General features: G+C 46.3%; 1 protein-coding gene across 1 annotated transcript in view; it reads left to right on the top strand.

Annotated features, from left to right (window-relative positions):
• Positions 1 to 3,678: 3,678 nt before the first annotated feature.
• kirrel3a (kirre like nephrin family adhesion molecule 3a) overlaps positions 3,679 to 16,734 on the top strand; it is a 279,887-nt gene continuing 266,831 nt past the window's right edge. The window contains 1 exon segment of the mRNA XM_070434348.1: positions 3,679 to 4,206. Coding sequence (XP_070290449.1) covers positions 4,158 to 4,206 — 49 coding nt within the window. The 5' untranslated portion in view covers positions 3,679 to 4,157.

The raw sequence follows: 16,734 nt of genomic DNA, 5'->3' as shown, positions 1-16,734 counted from the left end.
CAATTAGCCTTTGATAAACTTGGATTAGCTAACABAATGTGCGATTGGAACACAGGAGTGATGGTTGCTGATAATGGGCCTCTGTATGCCTATGTTGATATTCCATTGGAAATCTGCCATTTCCAGCTACAATAGTCATTTACAACATTAACTATGTCTACACTGTATTTCTGATCAATTTGATGTTATTTTAATGGACTTTTTTTTGTTGCTTTTCTTTCAAACACAAGGACATTTCTAAGTGACCCCAAACTTTTGAACGGTAGTGTATATACAGTACCTCCTTTTTGGTGTCCATATTAGGACAGTTTCAGCACAACGTGTTACAATCGCATGCTAACATTGAAGTCAAGTACACACGTTTAAAAAGCTCATTAGGGCCAGTTCAACAGATTTAAATTCAAGTGACTGTACAGGATATGAACTTTGTCTCTATAATTCATTGTACATGTGTTCTTAAATGAATATTTAACCGCTATCATACTAATGGATAAATGATGTTGGATTCTTGCTTTAAACTGCCAACACCTATTTTAGACAGCTAGGACAACCCAAATGATATGGAATGAGAGATGTTGCATTTATTGGTTTATTCATTTGAGATTATTTTTAACTCCGCTTAGACTTGCACAAGAGCAAGGAAACAGATAGTCCAGTGATTTTGGTGAATACCAAAGCATAATAAACATGTATTAGAGTAAATCTATAGCATTGATATGCATGTGGCCTGGGTGGTCTAGGGGTCAGTGCAGCAGCCTACAGCACACATGTTTGCCAGTGACAGTGTGAGTTTGAATCTGACACACTCTATTTCTGTCTTTCACACTGTCTCTTCTCTATGCAACAACAATAAATATTTATAAAAAACCTCCATTGATTTGCATTAGAGAAAAACTTGTAAGGCCCAGTGCAGTCAAAATTCGTTTTTTTTCCCCCAGTGTTTTGTATCATATTGTACAACAGCTGATGAAATTATCACTATAAAAGTGTGAAAATTTGATCTGTGTTTTTTCCTGATAGTTGCTGGTTGAAAATACAGTACAATATACACTTACCCTATTAATCTGTAGCTATTGGACTACCTCAGATGAAGATGTATTACTGGGCTGCACAACTGCATTCACTTAAACAATAGACAGCAGACAATCCTTGTGCATGGAAGAGTATCAACGCCATAAATTTAATAACTTATCTAAAATATATTCAATACTTGGGTCTAAGGTGTTGAAGAAAATGTACATAAATTCATGAGGTGGAAAGAACCAATATCTTCAGGCACCCCTATTTGGAATAACCCAACCCTACCTCCAGTGTTTAATGACAACACCTTTAAGTCTTGGCTCCAAAGTGGCATCATGAATTTTGAACATGTGTACAATGATGGATCTCTGCTGTCATTCAATCAATTACAATAAAGATTTGGATTATCCAAGGGCATTTTTTTTTAAATTCCTACAAATCTGAATGACCTCAACCTAAAGATCAAGCATATAAAAAATACTGAAAGAAGTTGCTACGCCAAAGAAGTTAATTACCAAGTTATATCAAGGGTTGATTGAAACTCTACCTGGTGGTTCAGAACCTAAAAGGAAACATGGGAAACAGATCTAAAGGAAGAAATTGAGGAGAACCATTGGTCATAGAGATGTGAAACTGCTCATACCTGCTCCTTCTACCTAAGACATAAACTACTGCAATTTAACATAACTCATAGGACCTACTACACTCCTGCCAGAATGCATCTAATGCACCCAGAAATGTCACATCTCTGTTGGAGATGCAATAAGCACAAAGAAACCCTAGTGCATACAGTATGATGTGGTCCTGTGACAAACTGACACCATTCTGGGATAATGTATGTGCTACCATTTCATTGTGTCTATGAATTTATATCCATCTCCATGATTGCATCTGTTAAGAAATGTAAATATTAAACAAAAAACAAAATAATTTGACAGAATTTGGAAAACATATGGTGATCACATTAAAGAATGTTTTCTATAAGTGGGTGTTTTGTTTTTGTGTTGTGCTGTTTGTGAAGTCCTGTAGAAAAATATTTCTTTTTTAAAGTTATAAAAAATAAATGAAAATACAATCTACACAGGACCTTCTAGTCGGCAGGTTTTGCATGGCTTAAGTTTTGGCTTAATGACAAATAGTTCCAAACCTCTCTGCCAATAACAGCTAGTTTTCAGTTTTCCCTTCCCCACTCAGACCACTCAGACAGTCCTAGCAAAATCCTTGCATGAGAATTTTTTTGTTTGTCAATTAAAAAAGCAATTTTTCTGTCTTTTGACCATTTTAATGGAAAACTATTACAGTAAGGTACTTAATTGTTACCCAGAAATGATTTGATACAAATATAAAATGGCTGCTTTGGGCCTGTAGCCCTTTCCTGCAGTCAATGACCAAAAGCGCCCTCTTTGGCCTCATCGGTGGAATGTTATGAATATTTGTCATCATTTCATAATGTATAAAAAATGTTTGTTTTTTATGGTGAAAATTCAATGTTTCTATGTCAAACAGTTTTGTTATATTTCAGTCTTCCGTGATGTGTAAAAAGTGTAATATTGGGATGCAAACTTAAAATTGAATACATTTCAACTCTATATCTGACACAGGTATCTTCTTTTTGTTAAGCCCATAACCATCTGTGAGGTGTATAATTTTGTTTCAAAGTAGATTTGTTTAAGACTAGCAAGAAGTACTCTGTGTGACCCTGATTTAGCCCACTGCAGTACGTTGATATTGTGATGTCCGTGTGATGCTATTGTCCTTCACTCATCTGAACATTTTTCTATTTACATTTGAAGGGTTATGCCATTACAGGTAGTTATGTTGGGTCAGAAATGGCCTTAAAAATATGACATGATACCGCTACCATGCTATGCCCAATTATGTATTTTTGCACAGTAAAACCGCTAATACATGTCAGCGTTCTACTTGTTTAGATGTTTTCTCTCGCTGCTTGTGTGAAAACAAACAGCCCAAGTGATCAGGGAATAGCTTAGGGCTCCTCTCCTTTGATGTTTCAAAGCTAGCTTGTTAAAATGCAGGCACAACTAAAAGGCACTTATTTTTAGGTGAACACACATAGTGCATGTTGCTGACTCTCTCTCTATCTCGCTCTCTCTCTCTCTCTGCATTCATATCAGTCTCTTAAGGAAGACACACTGTGTTCAACTGTACCTTGCAGGGGTTTGAGCTTTGTGAAGCTAGCTAGTGTGTTTCTGTATTCTGAGGGCATATACAATCAACAAAGAAGATGTTATTTTATGTTCTATCCTACAAATATATATTAGCCATTGTGAAGTCTTCGGAGCAGTCGAGATATGTTACGATTATTTTGTGCTTAAGATCCCTGACTGTATCTTTAATATATTGACTTGTCTTAACAATTATACTATTATTGTAAATGTTATTGCTTAACAAAGACCAAATCTCATAGAGTGATTTTTCGATGCCCTTTTTATATTATACAGTAGAGCCACTATACAATTGCCTCATGATATTGTTTCTTCCTAGCCTGCTCATCCCCAGAGTTTTTCTCTTCAGGAAAAGCAGCAATGGGGCTGAGCTAGACTGACTGGCAGGGAGGAAGGCTGGGAAGCAGGCAGAGAGAGGGAGGAGCGAAATATCTTAAGCACTCTCTCCATTTACTGTGTGTGTCTGCTCTACCCAGCGAGCAACAATGCAAGTGTGTGAGAGAGAGAGAGAGAATGACAGAGGGGAGAGAGCATGGGAGACAGAATGGTAGAGCAAGACACTGATGCACCGAGAGTGTAAAAGGCAAAAAAGATAGAGAGAGAGAGAGACAGAGGGAGAGTGAAACTGTGCATAAAGCTGGAATGAAGCTGTGCCACAGGCAGCAGAGAAGACCGAAGACTTGATCACTGGCAAACAGGAGACGATAGATTTTAAAAAAGAGGAGGAGAGAAGACGCACACACACTCTCACACTTTCACCCTGACTGAGAGAGCAGCAGCTGAAGAAGGGAGCTACAGCACCAGCATCTCACACACAGACATTCACACAACTCCACACACTCTCTGAATCAAGTAAACCTCTGCTGCTAACTTTGTCTCGGTGTCAGCAGCATCTCACAGACAGACGGCAGGCACACAGGAGCAGACTTCTCCCCCCGTTACGTCTCTTCAATGATGATGATCCCTTTGGTGGTTCTGCTCTCTTGGATGGCTGGAGTTGGTAAGTGAAAAGTGCTATCTCTTTCTCTATCTGTATCTCTCTCTGTCATTCGCTCTATTTCCGTCTTTCTCTCTTTATTTGTCTCTATCTCCTTCCCTTTTGTGGCTCTGACTGATCTGCATAGAACTGTTTTCATCTCTCACTCTTTCCCCCTCTGTTTCTACGTTCTGTGGCTCTGACTGATCCGTATAGATGGGGGAAGCTGTGTAATTGATATTATGTCTGTGATGGTCTGCTTTACTGTCAGCAAGTTTGGCTGCAGTTTGATGTGCCTTTAATGTAGCTCCTTCACAGTAGCGCTGAGTGATACCTGAATTCTCTACTGTGGGACTGTGGTGTAATGTCAGAGAGCTATAAGTCGCTTCAATGATTGATAGTGACGTCAGTGGTTTTGTATCGATATTGATTATTTTCTGTCCTTTAAAACTGTGAAATGCCCCGACTTCATATATTGCTGCATCTCACGTCTTGCAAGAATGGATTTCTTCTTAGTTTGAATAAACAGGTGTGCTTGTGCTTGAGTTGAAATCATGCTTGAGGAGTTGAATTTGTGCTTGTCTGCCATTACATTGATCTAAACATGCTCGCGTCGCTCATCAATGTGTCAGAGAAACACTTGCAGAAAGCAAAAAGACGAAGCCTTTTTTTCTCCTTGAACACAGACTGGATGTTGGCTGTTGCACTCTGAGAGACATGGGAATATCTGTACTTTGAATATGAAGTAACATTAGTTATCTCAAAAACTCTTGATGTTTCATGGATAGTTGTGTGACAGTAAGACATATTTTTAACATTGTCATTTTTGTTGTTTCTCAAATATTTAGAAAATCAATTCTTGACTCTACAACCGTATACAATGCTGTCACACAGGTGCATGCAATACATTGTGTGTGTTCGTGAGAGTGTGTGTGTGACTGCGTTGGTGTGTGTGTGTGTGTGTGTGTGTGTGTGTGTGTGTGTGTGTGTGTGTGTGTGTGTGTGTGTGTGTGTGTGTGTGTGTGTGTGTGTGTGTGTGTGTGTGTGTGTGTGTGTGTTTTTTTACATTCACATTATTTGTTTTACAATAATTCCCAAGCTGTGGCTTGTGACAGTAAATGAGTGTTAGAAACAGCAGATTTTAAAATATGTCCCTCCATTTCGATACACTCCCCCCCCCTGAAATATCTTCCTCTTCTCTTTTCCCGATATACTCGCCAAGATTCGTCCAATTCCTCTGTTGCACTGTTGAACACCTATTCCACTTGCTCAGCCATATATCTCTGCTAGTCTAAATGGTAATTCCACAAATGTTATTGCTGGACCTAATGTTAAGGTTGGGAGTACAGAACCAGTCGTGTATGATTGAACAAATACCTTTTGCCTTGGACATACAGAGTGTGCGGCACACCACTAATTTGATCTGACACTGGTAATAAAGCTTTTAATACTGCTGTCAGCAGCACTCTTTCAGGGATTGTACATCAAACCTCAAGAGGGTGTCAGCTTTATTGCTTCGTTTTATGAGTATATGAGCGTGTGCCAGTGTCGGAAGCTAACAGAGGATTTTTCCCCCTTCTCCCCTCAGTAAATTGTAAGTTGGAGAAGTGGGGGGCATTTGCTATGGTTCCCAAATGGCTGCTTCATTCTCTAAGCTATGGTTTATTGCCCACTCGCTGTTGTGCAGACAGGGGGCTTTTGCAGCAGAACACAGCAATTTCCTCCTCCTCGCTCTCTGCACTCCGACTAAGTGTTATAGAGTACAGGTGCTATGAATCAACAGTTAATATTGTACTTTAATTTGGGAATGTGCTCAGTGAAACCTTTATTGAACACTTCAAAACGAAAGACATCGGATACCTCAGAAGAGACCTGCCTTATAGGTCAATATCTCTTCTCCTCTACAAGCATCTCTCCTCCAAACTGCAAGCTGTCAGAGCTTGGACAACTTTAAGCCCCTAATAACCAACATATATACTGTCAATTAGTCTGGCAGTCACTGCTGGAACCTGCATCCCCATGTTAAGGCTTCTAACCAGTAAGGCTGGTTATCACAGCCCACGTAAAGGGATCGGTAAACGCTCGCAGGTGAGCTCGAACCAACCCCCAATCTCTTTTCTCAGGCGTCTGGGGGATCAAGTGCTCTTCCTCTCCGTCGCTTCTCTCTTGTGATACACTGATTGAGCGGTGTAGTTTGCATCCCTTGTTGTCAACAGAATCAGAGTGGTTGTCGAACAGAGAGGGGGGAGGTGGATGGGGGGAGGGTGAAGCCTGCTATCTGACACCACTTTTGGAGATGGCAGTCTTCCTCTGACCTTATCGCTGCCATAGGCTGGCAGTCGTCAATACTTCGGCAGTTCGAGAGGGAGTTATTGTTCAGAGCGGAGCTGGCTTGTCTCTGCTTAGAGAGGGAGTTGTTGTTCAGAACGGAGCTGGCTTGTCTCTGCTTAGAGAGGGAGTTGTTGTTCAGAACGGAGCTGGCTTGTCTCTGCTTAGAGAGGGAGTTGTTGTTCAGAGCGGAGCTGGTGTAAGGCCTGGGTGTCGGAGTGTGGAGTCAACACGCAGGAAACAGCAGGTGCCAAATACAAAATGTTCTTTAATGAACACGGACCATCTAGTCCACCCTATTAACACACTGGGTGTACTATCTAACCAACCCCAGACACGGGGAAAAGGAACACAGTCCAGAAAACACGTAGCACACAATCAACACCACTACTTACAAGCAAACAATCCCGCACAAAGAAACGTGCGGGCCGGCTGACTAATAAGCCCAACTAATTAACCCTAATACACCACAGGTGCACCCAATAACCACATAGGGAGGGGGAGAAAAAGATCAGTGGCAGMTAATAGGCCGGTGACGACGACCGCCGAACGCCACCCGCACGGGAAGGAGAGCCTGCCTCGGTCGAAGTCGTGACAGTACCCCCCCTCTGACGCGCGGCTCCCGCAGCGCGCCGACACCGGCCTCGAGGTCGACCCGGAGGACGAGGTGCAGGGCGATCCGGATGGAGGCGATGGAAATCCCTCAGCATCGACGGATCCAAAATGTCCCCCACCGGTACCCAGCACCTCTCCTCCGGACCGTACCCCTCCCAGTCCACGAGGTACTGAAGGCCCCTCACCCGGCGTCTCGAGTCCAGAATGGCCCGTATCGTGTACGCCGGGGACCCCCCGATGTCCAGAGGGGGAGGAGACGCGGCCGCACCTCACCTTGCTGTAGGGGACCAGCTACCACCGCCTGAGGAGAGACACATGAAACGAGGGTTAATACGATAATAGGAAGGGAGTTGTAATCGATAACACACCTCGTTTATTCCTCAGGACTTTGAAGGGCCCTACACACTGCGGACCCAGCTTCCGGCAGGGCAAGCGGAGGGGCAGGTTTCGGTCGAGAGCCAGACCCTGTCCCCCGCGTACAAACACGGGCCTCACTGCGGTGGCGGTCAGCGCTCCTTCTCTGCGTCCACTGGCTTGTTGAGAGATTCCTGGACGGCCCTCCATGTCTCCTTGGAACGCTGCACCCATTCCTCCACCGCAGGAGCCTCGGTCTGGCTCGATGCATGGGCCAGGACCGGCTGGTACCCCAATACACACTGAAAGGGGACACGTTAGTAGAGGAGTGGCTAGTGAGTTCTGGGCCATTTCAGCCCAGGGAATGTATCTCGCCCACACCCCTGGCCGGTCCTGGCAATACGACCGCAGAAACCTACCCACCTCCTGGTTCACTCTCTCCACCTGCCCATTACTCTCAGGGTGATACCCGGAGGTCAGGCTGACCGAGACCCCAAACGCTCCATGAACGCCCTCCATACTCGGGACGTGAATTTGGCCCCGATCAGAAACGATGTCCTCCGGCACCCCGTAGTGCCGGAAGACGTGGGTGAATAATGCCTCCGCAGTCTGTAGAGCTTGTAGGAATACCGGGCAACGGAGGAGACGACAGGACTTCGAAAACCGATCCACAATCACCAGTACCGTAGTTTCCCTGAGACGGTGGAAGATCGGTCAGAACGGACAGGTGCGACCAAGGCCGTTGTGAACGGGGAGGGTTGTAACTTCCCTCTAGAAGTGCCTAGGAGCCTTACTCTGGCGCATACCGAACAGGAGGAAACATAAAACCTAACGTCTCTCGCCAAGGTAGGCCACAATATCTCCCCCGAAGACTCCCCACCGTCCTCTTCACCCAGGGTGACCGAGAGGATAGAACGTGAGCCCACCGAATCAATTTGTCCCGAACACCAAGCGCACGTACTTCCGCCGCCACCGGACACTGAGGAGGAGCGGGTTCCGCCCGTAACGCCCGCTCGATGTCCGAGTCCACTTCCCACACCACTGGTGCTATCAGCCTTGAGCGGGAAGGAGGGAGTGGGTTCGGTGGGCCGATCGTCCGAATCGTAAAAACGGACAGTGCATCCGCCTTTACGTTCTGAGAGCCCGGTCTATATGTTAACGTAAACTGAAATCGGGTAAAGAACATGGCCACCTTGCTTGACGTGGGTTCAGTCTCCTAGCTGCCCGAATATACTCCAGATTCTGGTGGTCGGTCCATGAGAAAAGGGTGCTTAGCCCCCTCAAGCCAGTGTCTCCACACCTTCAGGGCACTGACCACTGCTAACAACTCCCGGTCCCCCACATCATAGTTACGCTCCGCTGAACTGAGCTTCTTCGAGAAGAAAGCACAGGGGTGGAGTTTTGGTGGCGTACCAGAGCGCTGTGATAGCACGGCACCTACCCCGCCTCGGACGCGTCCACCTCCACTATGAATGCTAAGAGGGATCCGGATGCGCCAACACGGGCGATCCTGTGAACAGCGCCTTCAACCTGTTGAAGCTCCGTCCGCTTTTGCTGACCACTGCAGCCGCACCGGACCCCCCTTCAGCAGTGAGGTAATGGGAGCCTACCTGGCCAAAACCCCGGATAAACCTCCGGATAGTTGGCAAAACCCAAAAAACGCTGCACCTCTTTTACCGTGGTTGGAGTCGGCCAATTAAGCACGGCCTTAATGCGGTCACTCCCTACCACCACGCCCGAGGTGGAAATGCGATAACCCAGAAAAGAGGCGCTCGTTTAGAGAACACAACACTTCTCAGCCTTGACATATAGGTCATGCTCCAGCAGTCTACCAAGCCACCTTGCGCACCAGAGACACATGTGCGCGTGATGGCTGAATAGATCAGAATGTCATCGATATAAACAACCACTCCCTGCCCGTGCAGGTCCCTGAGAATATCGTCTACAAAGGATTGAAAAACGGCTGGAGCATTCTTTAACCCATATGGCATGACGCAGTACTCATAATGCCGATGTGGTACTAAATGCGGTTTTCCACTCGTCTCCTTTCCGAATACGCACCAGACTATACGCGCTCCTGAGATCCAATTTTGTGAAGAACTGCGCTCCGTGAAATGATTCCATTGCCGTAGCAATGAGAGGTAGGGTAACTAAACCCTACGGTGATGGCAAGACCTCTATAATCAATACACGGACGCAAACCTCCCTCCTTTTTTCTTCACAAAAAAGAAACTCGAGGGAGGCGGGTGAGATGGAGGACCGAATGTACCCCTGTCCCAGAGCTCAGTGACATATGTCTCCATAGCCACCGTCTCCTCTTGGGACAATGGGTACACGTGACTCTTGGGAAGCGCAGCGTCTACCTGGAGATCTATCGCACAATCCCTTCCCGGTCGATGAGGTGTAATTTAGTCGCTTTCTTTTTACTGAAAGCGATTGCCAAATCGGCATACTCGGGGAATGCACACCGGGGAACCCTGTCTGACTTTCCACCGACGTGCACCGATGGAAACTCCCAAACACCTTCCAGAACACTCCTTTGACCACCCCTGGAGAACCCCCTGTCTCACGAAATTTTAAGATTGTGCCGGGCCAGCCAGAATCCCTAGCACCACTGGAAACGCAGGCGAATCAATAATATAAAAGCTGATACGCTCCTTATGATTCCCCTGCGTCACCATGTCCAGGGAACAGTGGTCTCCCTGACCACCCCTGACCCTAATGGCCGGCTATCTAGGGATGCACGGGAAAGGGAGAATCTATCGGCACAAGCGGAACCCTTAACCCAATAGCGAGTCCGCGATCCATAAAGTTCCCAGCTGCCCTGAATCGACTAGCGCCCTATGCTGGGAAGAGGGGAAACATTTCAGGAAAAAAATAAGACAAACATGTGACTAACAGGGGGTTCTGGTGAGTGTGTGCTGACTCACCTGGGGTGATCGAGAAGCGTTCCGCCTGCCATCTCTACTCCCAGACGGACCCCCCAGCACCGATCGGCCGTGTGCCTCTCCGACCACAGCTGGTGCAGGGAGAGCCTCCTCCTCCGGTATCCCTCGGCCCAGCCCCTCCCAACTCCATGGAATAGGAGCGGAGGCTGGGTGGTGAACGTACAGCGACCTCTCAGAACGCCCGCGGGCAGCCAGCAGATTGTCCAGACGGATGGACATGTCAATCAGCTCATCTAGAGAAAGAGCGGGTCCCGACATGCTAGCTCCCTGCGGACGTCCTCCCGGAGACTACACCGGTAGCGATCAATAAGGGCCCTGTCGTTCCACCCAGATCCTGCAGCCAGGGTCCGGAACTCCAGCGCGTAATCCTGGGCGCTCCTCTTCTCCTGCCTAAGGTGGAACAGTCGCTTCTCCCGCCGCTCGGCCCCTCTGGAGGATGGTCAAATACGGCCCGAAAACGGCGGTGAATTCTGGGTAATGCTCCTTCGCCGAGTCTGGCCATTCCAGACCGCGTTGGCCCACTCCAGAGCACACCCGTGAGGCAGGAACGGAGACACGCACCCTCTCCGCTCCCGAGGGGTCTTACAGCGGCAAGGTACAGTCCCAGTTGGAGTAGGAACCCCTGCACCCCACCGCCGATCCATCATAATCCCTCGGAGTGTCAGACGGAGAGCGCTGGAGCCGAGGAATGAAGAGTCCTGGGCTGGAGGAGCCGAAGGTGGAGAGAGAAACCACTCCTCTCCCATCGATCCATTCGCTGCATCATCGAATCCAATGCTGGTCCGCATACGGTAGGCCGGAAGAACAGTGGGGTACTGGTGCGTGGGGAGTAGCGGCGGCGGGCAGAAGTAAGAGAGAGAGCGGGCGGGGAGAGGAGGCAACCAAGCTCAGGACAAGACCAGGGTGGAGAGAGACAGCGAGGACCGGGTGGCCAGCAACAGAAAATGAGGAGAGAGCCATGAGTCAACCAGCGAGCGAAGGAAGCGGCGGGGGGTGGGGGTGCGGGTCGACTCACTCTAGGTCGAGGGCCACCTGCCATTCGAGCAGGGAGTGGGGTGGGGGGGGGGTGGGGTTGGGGGGGAGGCGCTGGAGGCTGGGCTGCATCTGCGGCCCTCGTATCTTCCTTCATAAACAACACCCCTCTCACATTTGACTATTTCTTTGCCCACGCCTGTGGCTAACTTATTTAATTCAAGTCTCCTCGCGGTGGCGGGCGGGGGTGATAAGGAGAGAGTTTGGCTGTGTGCTCCTTGACTACTGGCCGAATTGTCGGTTGGTGGCGGGGAGTGTCGTGTGGAAGGGCGGGCTGCGCGAAGGGGGGCTTGTCAGGAGTTTGAGAGTCAACACGCAAAACAGCAGGTCCCAAAAAAATACCCAAAAATGTTCCCTTAATGACAACGGCACCAATCTAGTCCACCCCATTTAACACAACTGGTAACTATCTAAAAAAACCCAAACCCCCAAGGGGGGGAACCCCCCCACCCCCAACGGGGAAAAAAAAAGGAACACGTCCAGAAAACACTGTTAGCACACAATTCAGCAAAATCACAACAGAACCAACCACCACTGAAACTTTACAAAAGACGCAAACACCCCCCTTCTCCTCCAATCCCGCACAAAAGGACAACGTGCGGCCGGTCGTGACTAAAAGCGCTCCAAACTATGTAACCCTAATACACCAACACGGTGCACCCAATAACCACATAGGGAGGGGGAGGACAAAAAAAAATCAGTAGGCAGCTAATAGGCCGGTGACGACGACCGCCGAACGCCACCCGCACGGGAAGGAGAGCCTGCCTCGGTCGAAGTCGTGACAGCTGGCTTGTCTCTGCTACGAGAGGGTGGGGTGGAGAGAGAAAAGGCAGAGTGAACACTGTACCTAAATGTTTTAGCCCAGGCTGTTACACTCAATATGTGAAGGGAAGTGTTGGAGCTGAGACAATTGCCCAGTCCAGAATGACCCCCACCCCTAAAACCTAATCCCTAACCCCTACCCCCTTGGCACTTCATGTAGATCTGATATAAAACATGGATAGGTATTAGCAATATTACCTCATTATAAGCTGTAGACCATACTATTTACCAAGAGAGTTTTCATCTATATTTTTAGTAGCTGTCTGTTTACCACCACAAACCGATGCTGGCACTAAGACCGCACTAAAGGAGCTGAATATGGCCATAAGCTAACAAGAAAATCCTCATCAAGAGGCGGTGCTCCTAGTGGCCGGGGACTTTAATGCAGGAAAACTGAAATCTGTTTTTACCTCATTTCTACCAGCATGTCACTTGTGCTGCTAGAGGGAAAAAACTCTGGATCACCTTTACTCCACACACAGAGAAGGATACCATGCTCGCCCTCCATTTGGTAAATCTGACCATAACTCCATCTTCCTGATTCCTGCTTACAAACTCAAACAGGAAGTATCAGTGATGCGCTCAATAGTGAATAGATGAAGCGGATGCTAAGCTACAGGACTGTCTCTATAGCAGAGACTGCAATATGTTCTGGGATTCATCCGATAGCATTGAGGAGTTTACCACATCAGTCACTGCTTCATTAATAAATACATTGACAACTTTGTCCCCACAGTGACAGCTCAGTTCCATAGGCCCTGCACAGAAACACTTACCCAATACAGATTTTTGTATTGTGTTATTTGTTTATCCCATGTGTAACTCTGTGTTGTTGTTTTTGTCGCACTGCTTTGCTTTATCTTGGCCAGGTCGCAGTTGTAAATGAGAACTTGTTCTCAACTGGCCTACCTGGTTAAATAAAGGTGAAATAATGTTTTTTATCGCAACCAGAAGCTATGGATTACAGGCAACATCCGCACTGAGATAAAGGCTAGAGCTGTCATTTTCAAGGAGCGGGACACTAATCCGGACGCTTACAAGAAATCCCGCTACCCCCTCTGACAAACTATCAAACAAGAAAAGCTCAAAACAGGACTAAGATCAAATCCTACTACACCGGCTCTGACGCTCGTCAGATGTGGCAGGGCTTGCGAATAACAAACGGAAACCCAGCCGAGAGCTACCCAGTGACGCGAGCCTACTTGATGAGCTAAATAACTTCCATGCTCACTTCAAGGCAAGCAACACTGAACCATGTGTGAGAGCACCAGCTGTTCGAGAGCACACTCTCCGTAGTCGATGCGAGTAAGACCTTTAAACAGATTAACATTCACGAGGCCTAAGGGCCAGCCGGATTACGTGGATGCGTACTCAGAGCAAGCGCTGACCAGCTTGCAAGTGTCTTCAGTGCTATTTTCAACCTCTCCCTGACCCAGTCTGTAATACCTACATGTTTCAAGCAGACCACCATAGTCCCTGTACTCAAGGTAACCTGTCTAAATGACAACTTCCCCTTAGCACTCACATCTGTTGCCATGAAATACTTTGAAAGGCTGGTCATGGCTCACATCAACACCATCATCCCAGAAACCCTGGACACACTCCAACTCGCATACTCCCCAAACAGATCCACAGATGATGCGATCTCTATTGCACTCCACACTGCCCTTTCCTACCTGGACAAAAGGAACACCTACAAAAGGAACACCTACATCAGTCCCTGGGACTGAACACCTACCTCTGCAACCTCCCTCTGCAACTGGATCCGGGCCGCCCCCAGGTGGTGAGGGTAGGATGTTGGAGCTAGGAACATAAGCATTTCACTACACCTACAATAACATTTTATTTGATATAGATTTTAGACAACATCTGCCACGCTGACCCTCAACACCGGGTACCCCATGTATATAGTCAAGCTATCATTGCTCATTGTGTATTTTTTCCTCATGTTACTAATTTTCTTCTATATTATATATATATATATTTGATGCACATCTATTCAAGGATGTTCATTAGGCTCCAATCAATTTCACCTGTGAAAGGCATAAGATGGGCTATTTGGTGAGCCGTGGATCAATTTAGATTTCAACTTTTATTCACCCACTCAAAAAGAGAGCCAGAAGTTTGTTGAATACCCAATGTGTTATCACTATGCTTTCAACCATCTTTTTCCTATTTCCTATGGAAAAATGATGTCTGATTTTTGGTTTAGTCATGTAAATGTGTTGTCAGTACGCTTTCAACCTTTTAAAAGCAGTTCAAATGGGAATACAATGTCAGATATTTTGTATCTATGCAAAAACTTAATGTGTTCTCACTGTGCTTGACCTGGATCGCAGTTGAGATTACATTGAAAGTACTGTACATACTTGCAAGTGATCAATGCTGTTCAAGATTCTGCACAGATTATTATTGCAATTGCGAAGATCTCCAGAGACCTGCGACCTTTGCATTGAACATGCACGCTTATATTTCTACAAGACGACATTTATAGTTACATTAACCTCAATATGTGGCCATGGATGTGTTACTCATTTTAAGGTTGAATAAATACTGTTACATTGGTTTGTAAGATATCCTTAACTTTAGGCTATTTACTGTATTATAAAAGTAATATTGAATTGTGTTTGGTTGACAACGCAACAAAATATCAACATTTAAAGGTCATGAGCTCAGACTCTTGACTGTCCATGTACTCATGATTATTAATGATGTGGTTGTTTTTAATTTGCTTGTTTTTGTTGTTGTTGCTGTACAGAGCTTTGAGATGTCTTCATGCTATAAAAGTTGAAAAAAGTGTCCAATAATCGTTATTATTATAACGATTACTGGAGGACCAAAAAAAGCCGATACTGATTAATTGGCCGATTTTTATATATATATATACAGTGGGGAGAACAAGTATTTGATACACTGACAATTTTGCAGGTTTTCCTACTTACAAAGCATGTAGAGGTCTGTAATTTTTATCATAGGTACACTTCAACTGTGAGAGAAGGAATCTAAAACAAAAATCCAGAAAATCACATTGTATGATTTTTAAGTAATTAATTTGCATTTTATTGCATGACATAAGTATTTGATACATCAGAAAAGCAGAACTGAATATTTGGTACAGAAACCTTAGTTTGCAATTACAGAGATCATACGTTTCCTGTAGTTCTTGACCAGGTTTGCACACACTGCAGCAGGGATTTTGGCCCACTCCTCCATACAGACCTTCTCCAGATCCTTCAGGTTTCGGGGCTGTCGCTGGGCAATACGGACTTTCGGCTCCCTCCAAAGATTTTCTATTGGGTTCAGGTCTGGAGACTGGCTAGGCCACTCCAGGACCTTGAGATGCTTCTTACGGAGCCACTCCTTAGTTGCCCTGGCTGTGTGTTTCGGGTCGTTGTCATGCTGGAAGACCCAGCCACGACCCATCTTCAATGCTCTTACTGAGGGAAGGAGGTTGTTGGTCAAGATCTCGCGATACATGGCCCCATCCATCCTCCCCTCAATACGGTGCAGTCGTCCTGTCCCCTTTGCAGAAAAGCATCCCCAAAGAATGATGTTTCCACCTCCATGCTTCACGGTTGGGATGGTGTTCTTGGGGTTGTACTCATCCTTCTATTCCTCCAAACACGGCGAGTGGAGTTTAGAGCAAAAAGCTCTATTTTTGTCTCATCAGACCACATGACCTTCTCCCATTCCTCCTCTGGATCATCCAGATGGTCATTGGCAAACTTCAGACGGGCCTGGACATGCGCTGGCTTGAGCAGGGGGACCTTGCGTGCGCTGCAGGATTTTAATCCATGACGGCGTAGTGTGTTACTAATGGTTTTCTTTGAGACTGTGGTCCCAGCTCTCTTCAGGTCATTGACCAGGTCCTGCCGTGTAGTTCTGGGCTGATCCCTCACATTCCTCATGATCATTGATGCCCCACGAGGTGAGATCTTGCATGGAGCCCCAGACCGAGGGTGATTGACCGTCATCTTGAACTTCTTCCATTTTCTAATAATTGTGCCAACAGTTGTTGCCTTCTCACCAAGCTGCTTGGCTATTGTCCTGTAGCCCATCCCAGCCTTGTACAGGTCTACAATTTATCCCTGATGTCCTTACACAGCTCTCTGGTCTTGGCCATTGTGGAGAGGTTGGAGTCTGTTTGATTGAGTGTGTGGACAGGTGTCTTTTATACAGGTAACGAGTTCAAACAGGTGCAGTTAATACAGGTAATGAGTGGAGAACAGGAGGGCTTCTTAAAGAAAAACTAACAGGTCTGTGAGAGCCGGAATTCTTACTGGTTGGTAGGTGATCAAATACTTATGTCATGCAATAAAATGCAAATTAATTATTTAAAAATCATACAATGTGATTTTCTGGATTTTTGTTTTAGATTCCGTCTCTCACAGTTGAAGTGTACCTATGATAAAAATGACAGACCTCTACATGCTTTGTAAGTAGGAAAACCTGC

Source organism: Salvelinus sp. IW2-2015, linkage group LG23 (genome assembly GCF_002910315.2).
Source record: "Salvelinus sp. IW2-2015 linkage group LG23, ASM291031v2, whole genome shotgun sequence".
Classification (NCBI taxonomy): domain Eukaryota; kingdom Metazoa; phylum Chordata; class Actinopteri; order Salmoniformes; family Salmonidae; genus Salvelinus; species Salvelinus sp. IW2-2015.
Note: the sequence above shows the minus strand (reverse complement) of the source record. Positions and strands in the feature narration are given on the sequence as shown.